This window comes from Echiichthys vipera (genome assembly GCF_963691815.1).
Source record: "Echiichthys vipera genome assembly, chromosome: 19".
In the NCBI taxonomy this organism is placed as follows: domain Eukaryota; kingdom Metazoa; phylum Chordata; class Actinopteri; order Perciformes; family Trachinidae; genus Echiichthys; species Echiichthys vipera.
This window is the reverse complement of record NC_139844.1, coordinates 16,285,563-16,313,412: the sequence shown is the minus strand read 5'-3', so window position 1 is coordinate 16,313,412 and position 27,850 is coordinate 16,285,563. Positions and strand designations below refer to the sequence as shown.

Below are 27,850 nucleotides of genomic sequence, written 5' to 3'. Positions count from 1 at the left end.
GAAGGACATGTTACCTGAAGTAGGGGACTTGCAGCGATCCTCTGATGTGGCTGAGCCCTCGTTGATATCACAAAGACCTGCAGCAGAGATCGTACAATTAAATTCAAACAAAATGCCATCCACTTATGTTATATGTTGTCTAGTTGCTTGGTTAGTTATTGTGACCGTTTCTGACATGGGTTGTTGGGAGAGATGGGAGGATTCGTGTTTTTTTTTTCCTCTCTGTTCTTTTTCACTTTAAAGCATACACACTGTACAGCTGTAATGCTTTTTCTTGTGTATTTGTCTGCCTAATTTAATAAAGAAATTTGAAAATAAGAATCATACAAAATGAAACAAGCCACTAACACTACCTTTTTTTCATCATCTTCATCATCTTACATTCAGAGAGAGCCTCAGATATCAACTGGGATTGTGGTATGTTTTGGGGAGATTGGACTTAACCGTAAATACAAATAGATGATTTCCATCTGACCAACAGACGAAAAACATCAGAAAATCTGCCCCCTTAACTCATATTTTAAATGAGACATCTTATGCTCGTTTTCAGGTTTAATCATAACTTTGGGTTTCTACTAGAACATGTTTACCTGCTTTATTGTCAAAAAACATTATGTTTCTCATAGTATCTGTCTTTATACCTGTATTCACCCTCTATTTGAAATACTTCAGAGCCTGTCTCTTTAAGCCATCCCTCATGAAAAAGCCCAGACTGCTATGATTGGTCAGCATTTCTGAGTCTTCCGCATCTGCGCTCTCAGTGTCTCTGCCCCGTCATTGCAGCCAGGGAATGACTGTTACTACATCATAGTGGTACTTTCTACTTATATATAGTATCGTTGTAACATCACAACCTTACAGACATCTCTTCAGCTCATTTAAAGGCACAGTTTCTGAATACGGGCTGTGTGCATTTCTCTGTGGATTGAGCAATATATATATATATATATATATATATATATATATATATATATATATATATATATATATATATATATATATATATAGCACCTCGACCTGCTTTACAATAAAAAAAAAAAAATGAAAATCTCACTTTTTCCTGTATGGGCCTTTAAACATAAGAAAGATTCTGTGCATCTTTAATGTTCCTCCATCCAGTTCTAGGTCTAATTCCTCCCTTTGCCGCGTGCATGTATGTGTATGAATGTGTGAATGTGTGCATGTGCGACATTGTCCTGTGAGGCAGAAAGCCAAGCAGACAGCAGTCCCTGTTGGCAGAGCAACACAGCTGGACACCTGATTACTACTCACACTCGCCAAGCTCTGACAGGTGCCAGCCCACTGCTCACCAGTAAGTGACACCAGCTGCTGTGTGTATTTACATGTGCACGTGATTGTGTATATGTGCATAAGTGCATAAACAACCACAACATCAAAAATAAATCCCTCAGCATCCACAGCTTACTAATTCATCCATCCAACTTTTATTTAAGTATGGGCAGTGCATCGTCATGACACTGCGGCATCCTCTACGTAGCTGCACTGCCATCATCTAACACAGGGTGGCAGTGTGTCCATACGAAATGCATCTTATTAGCTATCAGTGGGACTATGAGGCTGCAGTGGCAATGTGTTTGAAAGGGATGGGCTGTGAGAGACAGAGAGAGGAAGATGGACAGAGAAAGAGTTAGTATTTGTGTAGTCAAAGTGCTTTGTTTTGTATCAGCCTTGTGAACTATGTGACCATTTTAGGTGCAACACATGCCGTGATATGACTTCATTCATTCTCATATTTGGTTCAGGGACATCCGGTGTGGGGTTACTGGAAACCAATAATAATGTTTACTGAAGGACTGATTATAATTTTAACCTGAGTCTTTACTGAGTCCTTAAATACAAAATGATTTTTTGCTTCTCAGTGCATTCCAGGAGTTATTTTGCCAAATATCCCTAAACCCGCCATGTGTTTGTCTACCTATGCTAGGCTCTAATCACATTGGAGCTTAATAAGGTTGTTGGCATAGATGTCGCGCCCTCTCTCTCTCTCTCTCTCTCTCTCTCTCTCTCTCTCTCTCTCTCTCTCTCTCTCTCTCTCTCTCTCTCTCTCTCTCTCTCTCTCTCTCTCTCGCTCTCTCGTCGCTATCAACTTTCAGCTGTTCTGCCAAATAAAGACATAAAAAGCCAAAAATAATAATCTAAAAAACTAATTTTAGTCAGATGCTGAAACCCAATTTCAGCTTGATGGCAGAAATTCCAAAAATAATGTACAGGATTTCAATTTGAGCTAGTGGATCTGAAAGAACATAATAATGTGTACATTAAATGAATGGTAGCTGGACAATAAGAAGTAGGCAAAAAGTGGAAAGTCCAGGAAAGCCTTTAAATATGATATGAAATGGCGACTCCTATGTTCTCTGGAAATAATCAGGCTCTGACCTTCCCCGATGCAGTACATGGTATACAGTATTTTTCTGAAGCATTGTGATTTTGATATTACAAACATAATGGCAACAATATAAATTCAAGAATCCATTAGATAATTAGTTGTGTCTGCTGGCTGCACTGTAATAGCAAGATAGCAAAACAAAGACAAAACAAGACATAGTAATTCTGTGTTTGGTCAGTTTCTTACTCTTTTCCTTCTTATCCCTTCTCCTCATTACCTCCAGAGGGCTGTCGTGACTTTCTTGGCGAGCGGAGCTGTCTCTGGTAGGGGTCATTGGAGCCGTAAAGCTCGACCGTCCCCAAGTTGAGCACTACCGTCTTCTGGATGAAGTCTACCACTGCCAGACCGTTACTGTTGCCAAACACCACACTAGGAGGGGGTTGACAGAGTCAGGGGAGGAAGCGAAAAGAAGCAGGGGGCGGACATAAGAGAGTCAGAAAAGGAAAGATGTAAAGGCAAGAAGAAAAGGAGAGAAGGGTTAGGAAAACATGCTCATGAGATATGATTTAGTTTTTAGAGCTAAAATCACCGTAGTCCAAATGATCCTGACAGAGGTTGACACTTGGGTTTTCACTGTGTGTTATGTTATCACATGTCAGAGTGAGGGGACTGTACAGGCACTCAGATATTCTATGCCTTGCTCAAGGACATCTCAGCAATGCTCAGGGACCTGAACCGGCGACCCTTCAGTTCCCAAGCCAAGTCCCTACAAAATGAGCTCCTGCCGCCCCGTACAGCTTGATGAGCTGTATAAACAGTCTGCACTTGTCAGAAAAAGACTTGGTTCTAGCCGTGATGGCGATATTCCCGTTTGTATACTTACAGGCCATAGGAGGAATTGAGCGCCAGACTTGTGATCTGCTGAGGAGGCTCTCCGCTCACCCACACTAACTGGACCACCAAATCTACCTGGTAACCTGCAGACTGCTTTAGAGGAGTACTGCGTACTCTGGAGAGAAAGAGACAGCGTAGAGTGGAAAGGAGTAGAGACAGCGAGAGAAACAGAAAGGAAAAGAAAATGAATAGGAGAGAGATTAAAAAAAAGAAAGGTTTCATAAAGTGAATGACAAGTGGTGCAGCTGCAGCTCTGAAGCCGCTGTGTCTTGAGGGCCTGGCATGAGTGGCTGAAAGGGGATGATGTGGAGGCTGTGGCTGAGAATGCTTCAGGCGCTGACTAAGGCTGTGCAAGAGTGCTTGAGGCCAAAGGCAAGACTCTTGTGTCTATAAGTGTGTATGAGAATGTGTGCAAGCGCTCCTGGTGCTTTTGAGAGTTTATGTAATCGGTACGTGTATGTGTGTTTCATACTTAAGGCAGGGCATGTTGCCTCCGTCAGAGTTGTTGCTGCTGGTGGAGGGGTGTGAAGGTGGGCCGCTTGTCTGAGGGGAGGCACCGGGGGTGGGAAACGCCGATGTCTGTTCACCCCCGCCGTCTGGAGATTCTATGTCGTTTAGCTCGTACTGCATTCGCACTTCTAGTAACTGTATAAGACAACACACGCAGATAAGTGCAAAATATTATAGCAGATTTAGAAAAGAGGAAAACATCAATATCATGATAAAGGCACAAAACTTTTGTAAACAACAGTTCTTCATGAATTCCTCTGAGGATGGGAATACTCATCCACAGAGTCACTTTGATGATAGAGATTTGTTTGACGTGTGTAGGCAGATTTAGAGTCAAAGAGGTCCTTCAATACTGAAATATTCCATTCCTTCTAAGTCCTCCTTCAGGCTATTTCTCTGCAACCTCCGCCTTCGCACAGTCATGTGCGCGCACACGCACACGCACACGCACACACACACACACACACACACACACACACACACACACACACACACACACACACACACACACACACACACACACACACACACACACACACACACACACACACACACACACACACACACACACACACACACACACACGTTGATAAGCTCCTCTCTTTTGCATTCTGTCAGTCTCATTAGCCCCACTGACATGTGGGAGTGAAGAGTGATTGGTGCCTTTCTTTGGATTCTCTTCCACTCCTGCCTGCCTCTGTCCTCCTCTACCTTCATTTCTGTGAGGTTTTGACCTTGTTTGACCTTGAGGGAAAGGAGGCTGTTCTCCCAATTACTGCTCGCTGCAACTGCATATCTAGTCCTGATCCCAGTCACACACTTGGAGCAGGGCAAAAAGTCCCTGAAACTCTCTGACGCATGCATCAGTGCACACCGGCAGTCATCCAGAGAAAAAGGAACAGGAGCTGTACAGATTCATGAAAAATATTGGCTTATTGGACAGTTAAGAGAAACAGTGCAGAAGACATTAAGGGCACCAGCTAAATCATTTTTAAATTAATTTACAGACCTGTGAGGAAAAAACTAATTACAGCACCTCCCACACAATTTGATTGACAAGTGATCTCTGTCTAGAACAAGTTTCATGCAGCAACACCACAGCCGTGGTCACTGAGCAAAATAAAGGTGTTGCCAGATATAAATAAATAAAGTATCCTGCTGGTTACCAATTTAAAACTCCTGTGCTCCAGCAAAAAGCATAAACTAAGCATATACAGAATGCACATAACCTCTCACTAGTAACATAGGAGCTGGGAGCGTGCTCACACAGATTTAACAGCATTTGTCTTTACAGTATGCCATAAACACTGACTCCCATCACACCCCCGTAAGCACTTACGTCGCCATCAAGGCAGATTATAATGACAGTCTAGCTTTGCTTGTTCTCTGTCTGTTGGCATGGCAACCATACTGCCTTTGACTAGGCAGATATTTGTATGCGTGTGTGTGTGTGTGTGTGTGTGTGTGTGTTTATGTCTCAACATCTTAAAACAGCACAGAAAGCGAGTGCTGAGGGCACAAAATGACAAACACAGGAAAAATGTATTCTTGTTAGGGGGTTAAATGATGTCCCTTATTTGTGTCCATGCTTGTATGGCTGCAAGGGTGTTACAATAAAAGGGAAAAGAAGGGGAAATGGGCGTGTTTTCTGTATTTGTATAGAAAAATAAGTATTTCATCCTGATTATCAACTCTTACCCACCTGCACCACCTCGGTAGTTACTTCCAGTTTGCTGAAGCGGTAGATGACAATGTTGGCCGACACCCCGGCCACACACAGCATCCGGCTCTCAGGGCACCAGGCCATTATCTGAATGGCAAAGGGGTCTTCATCTGACATCTCTGTGCTTCCCTTGTCCTCCTTGGACCTGTTTCTGTCAAACACCTTGGCTGTTTTAAGCTTGTAGAGCACCTGGAGCATTACTGGGGTAAAAAGGGAAAGTATCAGTTGCAGTCCAGGGAAATCAGACATGTTGAACGATTGGACTATTGTTAATATGAAACTAGAGGCAATGCTTTGAACTTGAAAGAATACAATTATTACTAGTTAAATTTTAATCTAAATACAATTATTTTGTTTGTATTGGCTAGGTGAACTGCTCAAAGTTTATTTGATAACTTTGTCTATATTAGTTTTTAAAGTTCTTCCTTTCCTTGAGCTTAAAGGTGCAGTCTGCAATTAATATCCAATTCAACTTTTGTCAAATTCAGAAAATGTCTACTTATGTTCTGCTAGCTGTCTGTATTGTGTGTGCACTGAAAGAATAGCTGGTGTTCATACACAGCCCTGGCTCTGCAAATGGGAAACCAAGTGGCTCTGACGGAACCACAAAAAACTATTTGTTCATGCTCAAGCACAGAACAGGGGAGAGGCCATGGATGTATAAAGAGAAAGAAAGTGGGAGTGATTGGGATGAAAATTTGGCTCGTTAACAACGTTCTGAGGGAGCACTGATGGGAGGGGCGTATTTGTTTGGGTGCTCAGTTCAAATATCTAGAATCTTTCTCCAGAATTTAAAGCTCTGCCTTTAACACTACATACTGTGAGAAAAATAATCATTTTGTGAAGCATAAACAAAGCTTAGTTGTTGAGAGAACTCACTTGCAGAGGCATCCCAGAACTTCACAGTTCCATCAGCATGCCTGGGAATTCAAGAGTGGGAGAGAAAGAAAAGATGAAAGTAGAGGAACAAAATATATACAATTTTAAATTAGTGCCGTGTTGTCTTGACTCCTTACTTTGAATTCTACTTTCATAAAAGATCTGCAGGATTAAAACATCTCTAGAATAGGAATTGTATACATACAAGATCTGATGTCTAGGTAGTAGACAAATAAACCAAATCCTAATATGTGAGGTTTATTTGTTTGTCATATCTGGAGAGTCTGGTGTGGATAATTTATATCATGTACCAGATAATGTCATTAAATAAATAAATTATAAAAAATAGTTTGGTCCTCAGTTAATCATTTAACACAACCATATATCTCCATATATCTTAGGACTTTAGTTAAGTTTAACCTGAAGGGTAACTAGTAGGTATCTTATATGGCCAAAAGTATACGAACGAAACTTTCTGAACTTTCTTTTGCACTTCAGTTCTGCAGCTGTCTTTCAATGTTTCGGTTTAGCCCGTTAGTGTAGTTCTCATGGGAAATCTTAATGCTACAGCATACAGTACAATGGTATTTCATACAATAGTCTGCATAAGGGCACAATGCTCCGGTGTCCATACAGTGTAAATTGTGTTACTAACAGAAACTGTCTACACTGTCTAATAAATGCCTAAAACTGAATTAAGTAAGCACATTATCACACCCAAGAGCAGGTGTTGAGCATGACAGCTTCTCGATTTGGTGTCACAGAAAAGGACATTGTCACAGAAAGCATGTATTTTAGTTGCCATTGCCTCATTGTTTTAGTGCCAGTTCAGCTGAGTGGATTGGGGGAGGAATATTTTGAAGGCTTTGGCACTCTTAGAAAGAGAGAGAAGCCTGTACAGAATAATAATATAGCATGTATGGGTGAGAAGAGAGGGAGAAGGGAGAGGAGCCAAACCCATACCTCAATGTCACTTCTTCAGTGTGTGTGTTCTGTGTAAAAACGCCCCTCCCCTTGTTGACAGCTTAGAGTGGGATAATAAACATTAAAATAGAGCGACGTGCACATGATTGGAATATATAAAGACCTACAGTAAATATTACAAGACAAGCGTCTTTGCTGTGGAGACCTCACAGTGCAGGAGAGGTGAAAGTAATTGAGTTGCAGCAAGACGATAATGCTAATGAAATCAGTATTGTCTTACCCAGTGATGATGATCTCTGGGTAGCTCTGTGTGCCCTGACCCCAGTTTCCACCACTAATAGGCCATTCCTGGATAGACAGCAGACACACACGCACGCACGCACGCACGCACGCACGCACACACACACACACACACACACACACACACACACACACACACACACACACACACACACACACACACACACACACACACACACACACACACACACACACACACACACACACACACACACACACACACACACACACACACACACACACACACACACACACACACACACACACACACACACACACACACACACACACACACACACACACACACACACACACGCGTACATTAGGGCGAATGAAAGACCACAGGTAAAAAGTACAGCTTTGTCAATAAACAGCATGTCAACAGAGACATCGATTGTAGGCATAGATAACATGACGAAACTGCACATGTAGCGTGCATAGGGAAACAGAGGCAGGGATCCTTTTGTGTGCCCCTCTCAGCGTGTCTTGTAATTATGCATTATGCACCTCAATGAGTGTGTGTCTCGGTCTGAGAGCGTGTGTGTGTGTGTGTGTGCGCACAGGGGGGTGGGGGTCTAGCTTTGAACACGTTGACACATACAAAGGTCATCAGGATGACTCATGGTGATCTTTATGTGAGAATGCCCTCCCGCAGCTCAGCCAGGCCTTTGCTTAACAAGAAAAAAAAAGTGTGGGAGGGGGGGGTAACAGCTAGGCAGCCAGTCTGGGTCAGTACATGTTGACATTTCCGACAGAAAGCTAGAAGAAGGTGACGGGGAAAAGAACACAGGCATATATAATGGCTGAAAGAGCAGGGGGTCTGTCTTAGATGATTCACTGATAAGAGATGAGAATGAGCAGAGAAAGGAGGTGAACAAAAAGAGGGGATGGTTGTTAGGTAATATGACACTATTCTATAGTCTGTTTAGCTTCACAGAAGCATTGAGAAATACAGCATGTATGTATGCATGTATGTATGTATGTATGTATGTATTAACCTATGTATAACCAGTAACCTTGTTGTTCTTGGAGTGCGGCAAGATGGTTAGAGGGTGTAGTGTGGAGCATTTTACATCTCTGATTTAGGCATATTAGCTCTTATTACGACACTGCTATTCAGAATGACACTAAGGGAAATTTCTCCCTCAGGATACTATTCCTCTGTTATACATCTTTAATCTGTGATGGGAGCTGTTTTCAAATAGTTATTTTATGATGGAGTTGTGGTGATTTATTTGATTTCAAAAGTAAAACATAAGTCTGCTTTTGCTTAATGAATGGTTCCAAACAATGATGATGAGGGGTCATCCCTATGTTCTCAGGGTCCTATGATTACATGTTCCTTATTTAAGAGACTGGTAAGGGCTATGGAACGAAGGGAGATGGACAGTTTGATTGGTAAAAAATAATTCAGATGTGGTGAGATCAACGTCTAGAGAAGTCAAGAGAACTGCCTGTCCATAATTTGGAAGGTGTAGGTTTTAAAGAATATAACATTAATTAGCTGCAAGCTGTAGGTGAGTGATTTCAACCGAGGAAGTCATTATATTTCTGTAGTGACAAGCTATGCTAGAGTTACACTTATTTTACAGCTCTGTAATTTCCTAACAATATTTTTCAATTTTGGTATCAATCATAGGGGCCAAGGTTGTACCTGGGCATAATGGTTCTTTTAACTAAATTCTAACATCTGATTGCTAACATGCTCACAATGATAATGCTAACTTGCCCACGTTTAGCAGCGAGGCTACTATTAACCAGGTCTGCCACCCTTTAGCCTGATAGTATATAGCTATATAGTATATAGTATATATATAGCTATCAATTGGTAATTGAGGCTGAGGCTTATGGGAATGTCTTTAGCTTTTCAAGTATTATTTAGAGTCACATGCAAAAGTGCAAAATGTGTCTACAGAAAACTATGAATAATACTAATAATAAATAAATAATTAATAATATTAACTTGTATTTACTTTTTTTCCTATAATAAGTACAACGTATGTAGGTCTTACAAGGAATCTTCCCCAGATCCAATACAATTTTAAGTATCCAAAGCATTTGTCCCACGCTTTACCTTAAATATACCTTAATTCGATATACATATCCAATTTGTTCTCTCTTTCCAATATTTCCCTTTCTTTGCAAAATTGTAAACCTGGGAGCATTTGCTCATTAATTCTGAGGGTCTCAATCAAAAGCCTGATTTTTACCACTGATAATTTAAAGAGGTGAAGGATTTTACATTAAGATTCCCAAAACAGTCTGAAAGAAACATCACAATAACCATACAACATTAAGCTTTAGTTGCCTACCTTTTTGCTGTAGCCCTGTCGTTTCTGCCGCGAGCCAACAGAGTAAAGTGCAGGTATGAGGTCCACAGGGCAGTCGGCAAAGTACTCGCAGCAGGTCACAGGAGACTCATGGATAGTCAGAGGATAGGGGTTCTCGAATATAGGGTAACTGTTAGCAAGAGGGCACAGACAAAGTCACTCTTAATTAAATTAGTCTGCCTGCCAAGTATCAGTGCATTAATCTCATTCAGTACTGCATGAATACGAAAGAAGATTTATGAAAGACTTATATTATCAAGATAACAAGCAATAATAGGCCAACTGTGACATTTAGCCCACATTTAAGAAACAAAAGATGATGAAGAGTTGTTAAATTACTTTGTTATTTAAGGAATCAGACTCACCCATTTTGTGCAAGGTCGATCACCACTATATCCTTTTCTAGAAGGACCACCACAGCGTAAGGTTCCTGAAAATCTGCACAGAGAAACAGCGGGACTTTCATCACATTTCACTTTCAGAAGTGTTGTAATTCCTTGAGAAAAAAGAACTCCCCTGAAACCTGCAAAACTACAGGGGAAGAATCCCTTAGACTTTATATGGCAAATGTTATTATCATATCTGTGCCCTGAAGATGTGGGGGCAAGAAAACGTAATGCTTCAAATTTATTAATCTATGTGCGTTTATGTCTGTGGGGATATTGCCCTGGTTAAATATTTGTATCAGTCTGAATTTGGAGTAGAATTTCATACTCAACCTTAAGATGATTCTCCCTTATTATATATTTTAAATGTTTGTACTGAATGAATTGATAAAATGAATGCACTGGTTCCATCCACAGATATATATAATTTATAAGGCACAACACTAGGACCAGTATAGATTAATCTCCTGTTAGACCTATTTATTTATTTATTTGTGTTATTTATGACTTATAATGCTCTCAGGTTGTGGCTAGAATCAGAGATATGTGGATTACAGAAAATGTGTGGATACACACAGAATATATAGAAATTCCATGCTTATTAATAATTAATGAAACAATGCAAAGCATTGCTTATAGATTTACAAGGGAACCTTGACAAAATACAATACAAAATGAAAAAAAAAGCTTCCACTAGTGGGTCAGACAGTGGTCAGACCGACAGCAGATACTCTTCCTGATTTCTTTTGGATGTTTGATTTAGAAATAGCCTCACACACCATTCACCAGAGCATTCAGATATTTGAATTATAGAGATGGAGTTTGTGTGTATGCAAACTGCTGTTATGAGAACAAACTGCTGTTTAGAGCAGCAGGCCTCAGGCTGTCAGAGGATGAAATACTTTGACAACTGTTACTACATCCCTCACTGTCCTTCTCATTTTACTTCACTGGCGCTGGTCTACAAGTGATTGACATTCTCTTGTGATTAGTTATACAACCCTAGATGAATGTACGATATCTCTATGTCCGTCTGTTTTGGTGTTAGGGAGATGAGAATGGCAACTGTATTTGTGGTCACTTTCACTGCTTATTTACACACAGCAGTACATTGTTCAACTTCAGTGTCGTTACGGCTGCCTCCTTCTCCAAACTGGGGGCGTTCTGACCACCATCTACTATCTGCAACACACTGATTATGGATAAGTACCTCATAAAACCCTACTTCAAAAGATCCAAACGATCCCTTTAAGATCAAATCTAATCAAATCTTTGTCTCTATCTGCATGCTGCACCTCTCTCCTAAATATGTTTGATGTACTAATACGTGTTACGGTACTTTATCTGTATGCCATTTGCTTTTCCATTCAAACGGCGTGCACATTGCATCATCTGCAGCCAGATCATCATGGATTATCCACCTTCTCTATGCACCGACGCTGGTTTAAGCGTGCAAACATACACAATTGTCAGCCAGACATGTATTGTGTAATCCAAAGACCCAGTAATGTCCATTATCAGATGAAATCAGCAGGTGGTGACATCAGGTTGACAGTGAGAAGTCACCATTATTACATAACTCTCTAATCTGGCTTCCTGTAATTGTATATGTGCCAGATAACGCTGCACCCAAGTTTACATGCTGGATTACATACCATTCAACTCCACTTCCATTTTTAGCTGTTGACTATTCTATACAGGGAATAAGATTAATAATATTATTTAGATGGAAGGCTATTGTGTACAAAGAGATGAAATGAAAATGTAATGTTGCATGTGTCATATAATGAAACTGGAATAGGATTGTTCCCCTTGGGAAATTTAATATTTATTACAGAAACACACCAACAAAGAGGAGAGGCAGTCCGACATAATTAAAATAATAGAAAGGGGTGTGTGTGTGTGTGTGTGTGTGTGTGTGATTCTAAGTACTGTCTAATGCTCAGACATGCACACACCATATGAGAACATCCTAAACACAAACTTACCATTAGGGTACGGTGTCTCACAGAGTGTGAGAAAGTCCACTATAGGATAGTCCATCTCCAGAACAGCGGTACTCTTCCCATGCATTACCGTCAAACAAGGTCGCCGGCCCACTGTGTCGTAGGACAGACCACCAGACAGGATCATGAAGGGCTCCCTGGAAAACACACACACACACACACACACACACAAACACACACGCACACACACACACACACACACACACACACACACACACACACACACACACACACACACACACACACACACACACACACACACACACACACACACACACACACACACACACACACACACACACACACACACACACACACACACACACACACACACACACACACACACACAGCTATAAAACATGTAAGGGTTTTTTATGGATACAATTTATATTGCAACTACAGAAAATACTCGTTTTTGATTGGTCTACCTATGTCCATTAAACGTGTATATCGTAAACCTTAGTTGTATACACCTCCAATATACTGTAGATACGGTCTACGTTTTTTGTTACTGGTTAGCTTTGACAGATGAAACCGCTAGTTTATATAACTACAAATGAACTTTTAAAACTGGAACATTTAAAAGACCTTTTTACTGTGATATCTGGACAAAATACCCCTGATACATGATGTCATGCCAAGAGGAGTGGGATTTTTTTCATCGCATTATTTTCATATCAGAAGACATAGACTATGAATAAGTGATCGGTAGCTCCTAGTCTGAAGCGCATGCACTTATGATACTCACATTGCCTTGGCAACAGCTTTTAACCCATGTCAGTAACCTTGATGTGTCTTTTGCTGTAACTGCATTGTATAATTAAGCATATTAATATAATGTCTGTATTGTGTGTGTGTGTGTGTGAGAGAGAGAGAGGGAGAGAGAGAAAGAGAGACACACAGAGAGACAGAGTGAGAGAGGGACCTTACCCAATTCTAGTGGTTTTGTATTCCACTTTGAGAATGGGTTTACAAGGCTCTGGCTTCTTCCCGTCCTTGGGCTGTTTTCCTAAAATAGAACAAACAGAAGTTACTTTAGTTTGCCAGTTCATCTCTATTCACCTCCTCTCTTCTTGTTTCTCCTGGGTTTTTCTCTCCCCAGAAGCTGCACTTAAATTGCACCTCTGAACAGTAGCCAGACAATAACAAAGGGCTATTCATCAGAGAGGATAGAGACAAATGCAGGGGCAGTGGGCAGGCAAAGGAGTTGTGACGATCAAAGGTGACTTACAGGATACATGTATTCAAAACTCAGAGGAGAACGAAGGCAACTTTGCACATTCATCACGTGTATATTTTTGTATCAGAATGCAAAATAAGTTGCTGAATATAGCTGAAGTATTACTGAAGAGGCAAAGTGAGCCCTAAGGCAGGTTATTCAAGGAATGTCTGTATAATAAAGAGCTGCTTTTAATAACTACATCTAAATAACAGATATCTAAAAAGACAATTAAAGGAAGAGTTATATAAGCCTGACTTAAACCCGTCAAAGGAATTTGCATAATTGCCCATTAAATACCAAACTAATTATGTATGCAGCAGTGGGAGAAACAACTAATTATAAAGCTTGTGTGGTGGTTCTAAAATCCCCTACATACAAAACCAGCTGGTTAGAAGTTTTGCCTTTTATTTAATTCCTTCCTTTGTGCGTTCCTTTCTGACTCTCACGCTCTCTCTGTCTATTTGTTGCACTTGCACGCGCCGTCTAGTTCTTCCAGGCCCTTCATCTGGGAGAGTTGTCAGAGTGATGTGTGGGGTGAGTAGGTGTGTGAGGGGGACATAGGAGTATGGATTTAAATGCATCTTCAGAAGAGCAGACTTGCTTTTCTGTGGGAAATAAACAGAGCACTGATACTAATGTATGCATGCGCAGTCACAAGTAAAGCACACAGAGGCAGGACATAATTGAACTGACGATAATCCTCTGACTGACATGGTGAAAAGATGAGGGCACCATGTGCCGGGAGACTCTTGAGCGATAGTTTTTTGACGAGAAAAGAGTGGGTCATAGTACTGACTGGATAATGTATTTTAAGAATCAATGGCATTTTTTATGTATAAACCTAAATAAATGGATGCATAAATCTCCATATGACCCATCTTACATAACGTTTGACCCACACAAGTAATAAGAATTAATTAAAAAAAATTTGCAGCAGTGGTTCCCAAACGTTTTTGTTTGTGACTCCTAAATACAAAGCAATGCCTATTTGCAATCCCTCATCACAGAGTGAATTTCTATAAGTCTGTAAAGGTGCTCTATAGCAGGGTAAGTTTCTTGTTTCATTTTAACACAATTTAAAGGCCTGAAGAGATACATTTATTCAATATTTTACAGAAAAGCAAAGATGAAATGTCTTTTTTCAAAAGGAAAACTAACTTTCATCTCACAGCCCCTCTTAGATGAGTCTCTTTACAGTCATCATCAATCATGCATCTTCTTCCCATTTATGTATGTGAACTCATGAGTATCTGTTCTATAGAGAATAGTATAGGAGAGTATTAGGGAGTGATTTCAGCCTCTGTGTGTGAGTGTGTGTGTGTTTGGTTTTGCGTGTGTTTCCGCCTTCTTACCGTGTGGGGTGATTGTCTGTATGGGCTTGCCCTGGCCTCTGATGTTCCATATGGTCAGAGTTCCATCTGAGTGACTGCAAATGAACTGCTTGCCCTCGTGATGCCAGGCAACTGAGTGGATTGCCTAGGAAACGACATGCAAGAAGTGGGGGGTCAGTGGTTCAGAAGGATCAAGCATCATGTGCCACCATCTCCCTACAAGTTTTTACCATTGCAGCAGCCATACGGTACATGGTATACTGTTCATATGGGTAAAACACCCCTGACTCCGGATTATATAATGTTGAACAGATGGTGAAACTGAGATAAAAGCATCTGTCCCCTGACTTAAGAGCATCTACTATGGCATATATGCATATATTAGAAAAAGCTTTTATGTGACCCATTTGCTGAATGTGTAGAAAATCCGGATATGGATTGGTCATTTTTTTTCAGGAACTTCAGTAGGATGGTTTTATTACCATAGCTTAAATTTTAAGAATTCTATTTCATAAAGACACAAATCCCCTCAAGGAGGGGAAAAACGATTCTACATTAAACACAACTAAAACAGTTGAATGTATGGTTATTTTCCGGTTCATTTTGGGTTTCTACTAGCAAATGTTTATATCCTTTAATTAAAAAAAAAAACATTATTAGCACCCCTCCTTAAAAAAATCCAGTCTTCTCTGATTAGTCAGCTTTTGTGGGTCTTCAGTACATTAATGTATTAAGAGAACTTGTTAGGCCTACAGCATACTGGATCAAGTATGAAAAGGGCCTGGTTCTGCATTTGTACTCTCGGGTTCTCTGCATTGCACTCAGATGTCATTGCAGCAAGGGAATGACAGTAACGGCACTGTAGCAGCACTTTCTACCGATATATATTAGAGACATCACAAGCTTACAGAAGTCCCAATGGCTCATTTAAAGACACATTTTCTGAATACGGGCTGTATGCATTTCTGTGTGGATTGAGCATTTTGATACTTTCAGAAGATATAACACCTCGACCTCTGACCAGTGAACTGCAGTCAGCATCCTGTTGCTTGTGCTTGTGTACTCTCACACTCCATAACCACGAGCAAGTACCGGCACAAAACAGTGAGACTGAACATAATTCACCAGCATCATGTTAGTATAATGCTGTAAAATAAATAACGATCATAATAACAAAGATGCTAGCTTGCTGTTTGTAAATCACTTAATCAACCAGCACCACCAAGCAACTGATGGCAAAACCATGCTGCGCAGCCAAGCCACAGCCAGCTTAGGTTTTGGTGAACTAATATTAGCAAGCAAGCTAACCTTGGCCAGCTAGCTGTAACCAAGCTAAGCTGTATGGATCTGGCGTTGATTGCTTTGTAACGTTACCCGGTAAGGTTATTTGCAATTGGCAAGTCAGCCCGACCATCCCAAGAGTTGGGGCTGCTAGCAATTTTGGCCACATTAGCTGGAAAGCTAACATAAGCTAACCCCTGCTGAATATCACAAAAAATATGTCAGTAACGTGTATGTAAGAAGTACACAAGGACGTTAAAAAACAATTGTTTAATAGAGGAAAATAAAAGTCAATCACAATTGTAATATCTATGGTAAATATTTGCATTAGGCCTTTAAAGCCCCAAGAAAAGTGGAAAAAAAACCTAAGAACCAAATGGAAAAATTGATACGGAGGAAAGCTAATAGATACAGATGAGAATACAGAAAGACAGTAAAGAGCTAGAGGCAGGGTGCTCGCTCCGTCCTCTCATCTTCCCCATCATCTAAACAGTCCTGTTGTTATTGTCAGCCGGGCTCACAATAATTTAATATACTGACATTCATTGAAAACACAAACGCATCATGAGCAAAGTATGCCAGTAAAGGGCAACCTTGCTTGTTGGTGCCCTTTTCCTAGCTCATAATTAAACTCCGCAAACGTTTTGACATTAAGTAAATACAATGATGTACACCAAGGCTGTGTGAAGCTTGCAACAGCTTCCAAAGCAGTTTTACGAGGCTTGTCACATATATTGTTGCCCAGGGGCATTTTCTAAGCCTGCAACCTCAGTAATATGTCCAACCACAAGCCCAGTGCTTTGTCAAGGGAAATATTCTCTCTCAGAGACAAGGATTGGACATATTCTCTGACATGATGGTATAAGATATAACCTTTTCTTAAAATTGTTCCTGCTTTTCATGCTTTTGTAAATTCTTTCAGCCTTGCACTCTTTAAGCTAAAGCACCACTTGTCGTGTGAACTTGTCAATTTTTTTCCTTGTCTCGTCTCAAATCGCTCGTCCGACATGAGTAATTACCTCGCTGCCAATGCTGACGCGAGCTCACGGTCAGGTTAAGTCAGTCTCTACCTATTTAAGCTGTTATTTATTTAGGTGTATATCAATTTTGCCTTTGGTGTGTCATTAATAATAAATGGTGCATGTCAAGCTCACTGAATGTGCTGAGCTTTTCAGGGGGAAAAAAGCAAAATGAGATGTTGAGGGTAACCAAAGTCAGCGCATGCTTATATGACAAAGGTGATATGCTCACCACAACTAATCAAATTGTATCAGTCCCAGAGTAATTTGTATCATATTTATATGTTTTGAGGGGTAATGAACCACATCTATTGCCTGCTGGTAAAGTATGTAATACATCATATAGTCCTGTGCGGCAAGACCATGGACTCAGGAAGATGAAAAAAATAAAGTGATACTTTGGAAAACTTCCTGAGGTGGGTGTTTTTGTATGCACAGCCTTGAGGAGTTTTAAAGGTCTCATTATCCTGGTTTTCTCAAAAATAGTCCGGGTCACCACGAGCTTGATGAGACAGAGCTGTGGTTATGTGACATCATGCTGCACAGACGCACAACTAACATTTGTGACTCATTCCCTCTCACTCCCACAAAGACACACAGATGAAACATGACCTAAGTTCTTTTATTTTTGGTTATAGAGTTTCCTTATTTCCTGTTTATGAGGACTTCTTTCTTGGAAATAATAATGAATAAAGGCTTTGGTGTCTTATCTAAGCTGATGGCGGCTGTTAGTCCTGGTAGGCAGAGTGACGGTGACAAGTGGGATGCAGTTTGTCAATTATTTGTTGCCAGAAATGATTCACCGGTGTGCAGTGCCAGGTGGCGTGGATGTAGTTCCAGCAGGTGTGTGAATAGAGTGTGAACACATTTTCCGATTCTGTACATTTTTTTTTATCATCCCACACTCTGGAACTACACTGTCATGTGCATGTGTAATTAGACATATAAGACATTCTTGGCGATGTGGGAACCGGCATTTGGAGCAATGGAGAGGTCTTGTTTACCTTTTATTTATGGATATATGATGTTTTAAAAAAAGAAGATATGTTAATGAGTTTGAATATAAGTGGGGGAGGGTCTACAATGTTTCCTCTCCATGTTGGCTGCAACCAAGATAAAGGATGTGATCCCCAGATATTCAAGGAAATGCTTAACACTAAAACTTATTACACTTTTAGGAGAAAAAAAACCCTCATTCACCCACTCAGAGATGCTTTGATGGACTGAATTCTAGAAATCTATCAGGGATTTGTGCATTGTCACAGTCCCAATAGGGAACAATGTAGTGCGTTTAATTGGAAATGAGTAGAGTAATTGGAACACATGGTACTCATCATATCGTCGTACCAATTAAAAAGACTAATTTCATGATTTATTACATTAGGTCAGTTTTCAGATTGGTCTTTGGGGATGAGATAATTCCGACGGAACTTATTCGAGTCACACAAACAAGCAAGTGTGTTATCACATATGGACACCCAAGCCCCCCCCCCCCCCACACACACACACACACACACGCACAGAAATTCACTGCAAAGACGGAAACAAACGGAAATTGAGATTGGTGAAGGAAAATAGACAAACACATAAAAATGCATATCACAGCCCTAATTAGAATAGCTTCTGCCAGCGCTGTCACACTGGGACACAAAGACAGCTTAGCCCTGAAGTGCCACACACACACACACACACACACACACACACACACACACACACACACACACACACACACACACACACACACACACACACACACACACACACACACACACACACACACACACACACACACACACACACACACACACACACACACACACACACACACACACACACACGCACACGCACACGCACACACACACACAGAGAGAGAGAGAGAGGCTCTCACAGCAGTGGCAGGCTAATTCCGCTCAAGTAGAAAAACATTCAACCAAAAAAGGCTTAATCTAAAAAACAAGCATTTGGGGGGCAAGTATGTCAACAGTGATTTCCATAGAGCAATCCCTTTTTGTTTTGGAACGTGAAATCCATTTGTTATTATATAAGCCCTGAAAGAAACAAGCCCCTGTAAGCCTCTATTCACCAATGAAGACTTGTTCTATATTAAGAAAGATGATGCACAATCATCAGTTATGATTGAAGCAATACAAAATGCTACTTTAAAAGAACAACAGAGACTTTGATTTATAGTTTTGGATGCATATATAAGTGCGAGAGAAGTGGAAATTTTGACATGTGTTGTGCTGGATGAAGTCATTAACTCTCAAATTCGTCTATATGACCAATAAACTACTTGTGATTTTTAGACCCTTGCCATGAACTTGGACATAAAGATTTCAAGGATTTTTAGCATGGCTAGGGATGACTTTGCTGGTCCAACTAATAACGTTGGGGATCCCCTGACATTTCATCTAACACCATAATCACATACATTTGTCCAATACTTTAGTTGATGCCTAAGTTCCCAGTAACATGAATGACATTGCCATCAGCCTTTGCTGTGCTACTAAGCAAATGCTTCCTAACAGGCCTAAATATTAATGTGAACATGGTAAACATTAAACATGCTTCACATCATGTTAGCATAATCTCATAATAACCCCTTCCACCTCTTCATTAGAAAAATTAATTCATCAACAAATGTCTTGTAAGAGGATTGTGAGGGAATCACTCTCTTCTTAACAAGTAGACTTGTTAAAATTAGTAGACTGTTATGAAGAGAGACATCCTGAGCCCCGAAGAAACTGACCATCATATAAAGAACGATATTCTATCTGTCTAATGGATGCTGCATCAGACTTGCCAGATGACCCATCAGCAATGCATAGTAAAGTTATCCATCTGTATTCTGAACAGGTCTTAGGGGAAAGAAAATACTTCTTAATGAAGCTAGACTCGTGTCAGATAGAGTTTGCCAATATTTTGTAGCATTTGCTTTTAATCTTCTCAGACAACCAGATGGGAGGGATTTACTGCATGCGGACATATCAAATAGAGTCAACTGAGCTGTCCATCAAAAAGAATACCTCAGGAACTCCTTTCTGGCAATGTATTGTCCTATATGAACAACCTCACCCGTTCGGAAGTAGATTAAAGAGTGACACTGATTTGTTTACAACTTGTTTTAAATCTAACTGAGTCTGAATCCAGCAATCAATGTTCTTTACAATCTGAACAACACAAATTCCCTCCTCACACAAAGTAGTTAAATATTTGTTTTGTATTGGCAATGAAGTAATTAATGCTTAGTGGTTGTGGGAATGACTTATTGTTGGCCTTCAATAATAGCTCTGAGAATTGTGTCTTGCTCCTAGTGCATAGGCACTAGCAACGGAGTTTCGAGGATTTTGGGCAAAAAACTGCGAGTGAGCGGCCAGTGGCACAGTGGTTAGGGCAGTCGCCCCATGTAAAGAGGCTGAAGGTCCTTGAGGCAGAGGCAGCGGCTGTGGGTTCGACTCCGACCTGCGGCCCTTTGTTGCATGCCCCCCCCCCCTCTCTCTCACCCCATTTCCTGTCTGTCCTATCTAATAATAGAGATAAATCATGGGATCAATGAGGCAAAGTACAAAAGGAGCAGAGTAAAAAATTAACAAAGAAAAGAAAGAAAAAGAGAAATTCTAAAACCATTAGGAGGGAAATACAGAAAATATTGCAGAAATGTAGAAAAAGAAAATTCACAAGATTGAGCTGTAATAGAAGGAAAAAGGGTAGGAAAATGGTCTGTTTGTATGAGCAAAGTCCAAAACTCCGATCTGGCTTCAATATCAGACATTCATCAGGGCCAGACTCTGGACCAAGGGGTTGATTCAGATGGAGCAGAGTAGAGCAGGGTCAGAGTGACGGATGATCTCTGGCTGGCACTACCTGGAAACCCATACTGCTGATCCACAGCTAAGAAGAGACATTACTGATTACAGAGTGAAAGGCATGCTGTTTTAGCTCTTTGAGAGCTTGTAAAAACAAAAGTTTCATTGCAATTGCCATTTGTCTGAACTCTGTCGGAAACTTTGTTGCTGGCTGGGGGCGAGATTTAAGTTCTGATTTGCTGACATTTGTGCAGTTTGACAGTATGTGTAACCCTGTAAAGCCTAGAACATTTCCTAATCCTATTTACACAGTCCACTAAATTCACACATTGCTGTCTGGCTAGCTTATTATGCTCTCTAATGATCATACTAAAATGGCAGTGGGACGCATCGACTATGTAAATGTAGTCTTTAAAAAAACATTTACAGATTTTTTTATACTTCTAGGTCAAAAATGTGCCATAGACCGACTTTCTCTTGTTACACAGCCACAACTTTTCAACAAAACTGAAATATTCTTTGAGACATGCTTATTCCAAAGTCTGACTCCATTACAGTCTGGTCTGCTGGCTTACACTGCTGTTGAAAAGCAGAAGAGGAAAAGCTTTCTTGTTCATTTCTGTTGACAACTTTGATAGTTGGCGGCAAGCTTCTAGGCAAATAGTGTTTGAATGAAAGCACACAGTGGGGAAAAAAGAGTGCACGGCAGGAAGAATATAGTTCGCAATGGATTTAATAGCTGTAAAAACGTATTTCACCCTACAGATTGTTAAGCGATACAGAGATGGAGTTTAGACACATTCATGATGACGGCAAACAATTCCAGCTGTGTGAACTAATCCATGCTCCATCAATGGCTTATAATTACTGTAAATATATTTTTAAAGGTGCTGTACTCAAAGTATGCTGTATACTGTATGTCTTTATAAAGCAAATATCAGTTTACTGCTATATTAATGTTCAGAATAACGAGTACAGTGCCTCTAAAGACAGGCTAGTGATGCAAAACATGTATGACTTTGCATCAAATTAGACCCATGTTTCCATAGACGACACAAGAGGTAAACCCCTGACGAGGTTAGTGTAGCTGCTGCAATAGTATCAGTTTTATCAGAACTGGAGAGTTTCTCTTCATTGAAAGAAGAGAAAGACACTTAAAGCTTTTCCTAATTGGAAGAGGTTCTCTCTCGTCTTCGGCAAGAGTTTGACAGACAGATGTGCCTGCGCTTTTTCAAACTGTTTCCCATGACAGCTTCTCAGGTGGTTTTGTGTAAGAAACCATCTGAAGAGTCAAGTTACCAAAACTGTATCAACTGAAAAGAAACCTATACAGGCACAGTTTCAGTCGCTCTCAGTTTATTAAATCTACTATGTTTAGGTCAGTAGACTAGATCAGGTAAAATTAATTTGACAACAACATATTCTCTATATAAACATCACCCGATAAGAGTTCACCGTTCAGGGGGGGTGAGAAATATCTCAGCCTTTCAGTTGTAAACAAGCAGTGCTAACATTCGCAAATAACAACCAACAAGATGCTGGAAACTAAGACGGACCACATACGTATGTGGAACATATACAGAGATAGAATTGTCTCACAATCCTCATCACCAAATGAGTAACATGAGCTGAATAAAATATGTTTCAGTAAATATACTATTTTGTGTAAAACAGAAAAGAAAAAAATTTCAGTCATTGTTATAGAAAAGAGGATTTCCTATTATGTGATTTTGATTAATTAAAGGGGCCGTACTCTGATATTCAGAACATTATTAAAGCAGCAAACAAATATCTGCTGTGTAAAGATATAGTGGAGTCATGGCATCCTGAGCACAGAATGAAGTCACTCTCTCCCCGTCTGTGTGCTGTAATCAGACCATCTTTGTTTCTTTGTTTTGATAGCCTGTCCAGCCGCATCTGCATGTGAGTACATGTGAGTGCCTTGTACTTCAATATCAGACGGCGAGGACCAAAACATAGGTATGTGACAAGTTGGGGAGCAATCACCGTCTGGAGGAGGCTACTTTTTCTTCAGTTTTTTTAGTCCAATCAAATAATCAAATGAAGCGTATATGTCCTCACAGGCTGCTAGCTGCCCGTTCTGTGTACATAAAAATCCAGTGTTTATACATAAACAATCTGGCACATGTTAACGTTCAGAAGGGGCACTGGCGGGAGGAGTGTAATTGTTTGGGTGTTGAGATCAAATATCAACAATCTTTCTCCATAATTGCAGACTCACAATGTGGATTGTATATCACATTGTTATCAAGACGTTTGATGTTTTATTTGTTATGTTTTATTTATTTAAGGAAGGACAATGTACATCCAACATTTAAATGTGTCAGATTTAGCCATACAGGCTCAATTTCATCTGCAGTCCCTGGCAGGTTGATGGTATTAAAGATCATAATGATTGTGTCCTTACTGCTCTCCCTTACCCTCTCAAAGTCCTAGTATATTCATCTTTCACAGCAATCACTCATTAGTCAATTTAAGTAGTGTTGGCTACAGCCCTGTCTACAACAGTAATAATAGAAAAGTCACTGCCCAATCATAACCACATTTCACGAGTGATGCCGCACAGTAGAACGCAAGGATAATCTTCAGTGTCCCAGAAGGCTGGTCTGGGGCCACATTAAACTTGAAATAATGTATATGTGACTCTAATAACCATTTGGATGTATGTTGGCTGTTTAGCCAGCGGACTAAAAGAGAGGAATCTACGGATGTGTGTTGCAGGCACTTTCTCTTCATCAGTGTAAATCATAGTGAGCGTAATGAGGATCAGTCCCCGCCCACTCAACCCCTGGTCTCTGGAGAGGTGTAACTGGAGGGGTTTGGAAGAGATGAGCTCTCGCTGGAGATTCAGTTCGAGAGACTGTAATGCCCTAGGAGCAGCGGGAGGATATTAGCTTATCTGAAAGACGGAGACAGAGCGGAGAGAGAGAGGGAGAGAGAGAGAGAGAGGGAGAGAGAGAGAGAGAGAGAGAGAGAGAGAGAGAGAGAGAGAGAGAGAGAGAGAGAGAGAGAGAGAGAGAGAGTCAGAGAACCGTACACATGCTTAATCCACTCTGATTTTTGTGTCCATGTAGTCCTTGGTGACTTTTGTTATCTCAACGTGCTTACAGCGCAACAGCACTGCCAATGGGGTGAGCACCAGCGTGAGTGATGATGTTACAATACTCTAATTATCTTAAACAGGCAGTTTGGCTCTGTGGCTAAGTACTATGGACACCTATGACCATGAACTTGTTGACTGTGTGCATGTCTGCCCACAACCTTTCAGTCGGCTTAAACCTCAATGACAAGTTTATGAATGAGATCTCCTGTGCATAGTCATATTCGGTCATATAAGCAGATGGAATAGAGGGAAACGGAAAGACTTTCCAACACAGGCTGTCACACATCAATAATAAATCATAAAAACAGATACACAAGCTACATTGGTGGAAATAAGGTTTTTTATATAAACTAATCGGGTAACAACAAACATAGTCTAGGTGTGACACATGCCATGTCCAGAGGGGATATGAGAAGCTCTGCCTCTGTGTCTCTTTTTTTATTTTGTCCTGTCATCATTTATTTATAGACGCACACTATTGTCTCTGGGGAAGCCAATAAAGTCACATGACTCAGTCTTTAAAAAGGTGAACCTTTTACAAAGTGTTACCCTTTTTTCCTAATGCGATCGGCAAGCACAATCACTGCATAACCTTGTAACATCACTCCGGAGATATGAACACATGCCCCTTTACTGTATAATTCATGACATTGTTAAAACATGGCACTACTCAAGTGAAACACATATCCTTCAGTTGTGACTGCAGCACCTTTCTAAAGACGCAACTAAACTGTCAACTATTTCAGATTGATACCACTTTCATGTTTGAATACTAAATATGAAACTACTGCCAGAAACCAGCTAACTTAGCAGAGCATAAAAACTGCAAACAGGCCTGTTCGCTCTATCCAAAGGAAACAAAATCTGTTACACCTCTTAGCACGTTATTTGAGGAATTACATGAGTAAAAGCGCCTTCCTTGTAGCTGGACAGCATAGATCCTCATAATGGCTTCAAGTTAGAGTTGGCTGTAATACTCTCCTCTGGCAAGCCAAACTTCAGATTCATCTTCATTAAACTGCACATCAGCGCTGCAATTTCCTATACAGACTAACCCAGCCCCCCTACTATATTTATACTTAGATGAAACAGAAAGTAGAAAGTCCTATTTCTTCCCAGTCAGCACTCTTTTATCGTACCATCATTAGCAGATGAAAGAGGAGACTAACATTCTGAGGTGTGTATCCATGTACATGCACATTCTCAACTCACAAGCCTTGTCAGCTTTAGTAAACTAGCGAATGTTATAGGTTTTTTCTAGGAATAAACTCTCTAACACACACACACACACACACACACACACACACACACACACACACACACACACACACACACACACACACACACACACACACACACACACACACACACACACACACACACACACACACACACACACACACACACACACACACACACACACACACACACACACACACACACACACGTTCATGACAAACAGTTCATGAATATGTGATTTGTGAATCAGTTTTTTATTGAAAGAAACTCTGTAGATCAGAAGTGTGTGTGTGTGTGTGGGGGGGGGTGTTAGAGAAGGAAGGAAATAGGGGACACTTGCCTACCTCATCGTAAGTGTAGCGATAGTCGGCCTTCTTTGATTTCAGATCCCACAGGACCACGATCCCAGCCTCAAATCCAATTATAAGCTGGAGAGGGAGAGCGACAGGCAGTCAGTGAGATAGGCAGGAGAGATGACAGAGAGGAGATAGAATAGACCCCATGATGAGCGGGAAAATAAGTAATACATTTGACATTCTCGCGCAGCATGAAAGGAAGTCAGGTGTATAAGCAGCATGTGGTGGCTCAGGAAGAAACCTGCCCACCCCGGTACACAAAAGATGATGTCAGAAAATACAAAAAGGTTTTTTTAGAACATAAACCATCACTTATTTATAGAATTTCAAATGTGTGTCACTAAGGCAGATCGACTGAACATGATGGGCCCTATTTTAACTGAGCAGTGTGAATTGCCCCACAAAGCTCGGCAGTAAATCATGTGTGCTGGGACAATGGCATTGTAGTGAAGCATACTTTTATTTGTGATCACATACATGATATGTGTTCTGTTAGTGGAATATTTATGAGAACGTGTGAAAGGTTATTATTGTCTCAGACAGTCACCTTACTTATCTCATATAGTTTAAAAAGCTAAACTAATCAAAGTGGTGCATGAGAAAAATGGCTTAATCATAATAGAGAGAGAGCAAAACAGCCCCCCCTCCAAGTCAATCCTTTTATACGGCCTATACTGTATATTCTCACAGCAACGTCAAATACTAACACCACTGTGATACTGTTTATGGATTGTAATACTGTTTATGGGTTTCCTGTGTGTGGTTGCTGAAGGATAAAATTGCATTGCATTTGTGTGTATTTGCATGTGTGTATATACAGAAAAGTGTTGTCCATTACCTTTCCCTCATCCATGGGGTTGTCACTTATGTGGACAACTGGTCCAGGGTGAGCCTTGGAGGACCTTATAAAAGGAGACAAAGAGAGAGGAGATAAGGGAGTGTTGTTCTCTTTAAGCTGTGATGCTACTAAGACATCAAAACATGGGAATTAAAGGGGAACTACTGCCATTTTCTAAATTCATACATGTTATTCCTATGATCTAAGACAGTCCCAAAATATGAGTAAACATGGAGAACTCTTTCTTAAATCCAAAAACTAGAATGAAAAAACTTAAATTTGTGATGTCATCAAGTACATAGCATAGCTGCTCCATAGACATTGAGTTGGGAAAGATGTAATAGATGACGGTGAGACTATCGAACGTTCTGAGTAAATGGGTACATATTCTGTTTCACAACTTGAGAACAATGAAATGGAATAAAGCTCATTTGGGTATGAAAAAAGAAGATCATTCTCCCATTCATTGTCTATGGAGCAGCTCCAGACTTTATATTTGATGACGTCACAAGTCTGAGACTTACTTCTCTGGTTTTCTAGGCCATGGAAAATAACACACTAGAATTCTCAATTTAGGTGTTGCTTCCCTTTAAACATACAGATCAGTCACATTGAACAGTGGCGCATGGAGAGGATTAAGGTGGCAAGCAAGTGTCTGAAACTATGGCAGAGGTCCACCAGGGAGGACAGAGTTGCCAATCACTCCAAGGCTTTAAAAGGCTGTTCAAAGACATAAGCTCACTTAAGGTTGTGATGGATGGCCCTGTCAGGCCAGGAAGCCCCCAATGGCTATGTGTATGTGCGTGCATTTGTGTGTGTGTGTCTGACCATTTGCATCTCAACGGAGACGGCACAAAATGCTTGGCTGCCCCTTCCTGTCTGTGCTTTACCCTCCAGACAGCCTTATGTCAAATCCCCTGTCCCTGTGTGCCACGTGGGCTGCAGAGTTTACCTAACATTCCCTGCCTTAAAGAGCTGATGAGGGCTGTGGAGCGCTAGATAAGGTCATAGCTGAAAAAGAGTGACTGTTAGAGCCTGAAACATAACCCCAGTACCAGGGAGCAATGGCACGGATGCCTGACAAGGAGAGGACAAGGAAAGAGCTGCAACCAAATGTAAGTAATGCAAAAAGAGGCCATGAGTTTTCCTTAAACTCTGACAGTGAAGGACAAAACATGTTGGTGATAATATAAGTATATAAGACTGTGGGATGCCCAAGTAGCTCACTGGGTAGAGCGCCTACTACGTCCTTTTTGCAGCGGTCCAGGTTCGAGTCTAGCCCAGGGCCCCTCTCTTCTCTCTCTCTATAACTACCCAAATAAAGCATAACATGCC

The 27,850-nt window shown here is 40.7% G+C and overlaps 1 protein-coding gene across 1 annotated transcript in view; it reads right to left on the bottom strand.

Annotated features, from left to right (window-relative positions):
- Positions 1–27,850, bottom strand: part of stxbp5a (syntaxin binding protein 5a (tomosyn)) — a 92,533-nt gene that overhangs the window by 9,192 nt on the left and 55,491 nt on the right. The window contains exons 7-20 of the mRNA XM_083934202.1: positions 26,516–26,579; positions 25,666–25,749; positions 14,874–14,997; positions 13,230–13,308; positions 12,282–12,436; positions 10,273–10,345; positions 9,890–10,037; positions 7,558–7,625; positions 6,354–6,394; positions 5,454–5,674; positions 3,714–3,886; positions 3,231–3,356; positions 2,625–2,776; positions 15–77 (exon numbers count right to left, since the gene is read on the bottom strand). Coding sequence (XP_083790328.1) covers positions 15–77; positions 2,625–2,776; positions 3,231–3,356; positions 3,714–3,886; positions 5,454–5,674; positions 6,354–6,394; positions 7,558–7,625; positions 9,890–10,037; positions 10,273–10,345; positions 12,282–12,436; positions 13,230–13,308; positions 14,874–14,997; positions 25,666–25,749; positions 26,516–26,579 — 1,571 coding nt within the window. The remainder of the gene's footprint in view (positions 1–14; positions 78–2,624; positions 2,777–3,230; positions 3,357–3,713; positions 3,887–5,453; positions 5,675–6,353; positions 6,395–7,557; positions 7,626–9,889; positions 10,038–10,272; positions 10,346–12,281; positions 12,437–13,229; positions 13,309–14,873; positions 14,998–25,665; positions 25,750–26,515; positions 26,580–27,850) is intronic.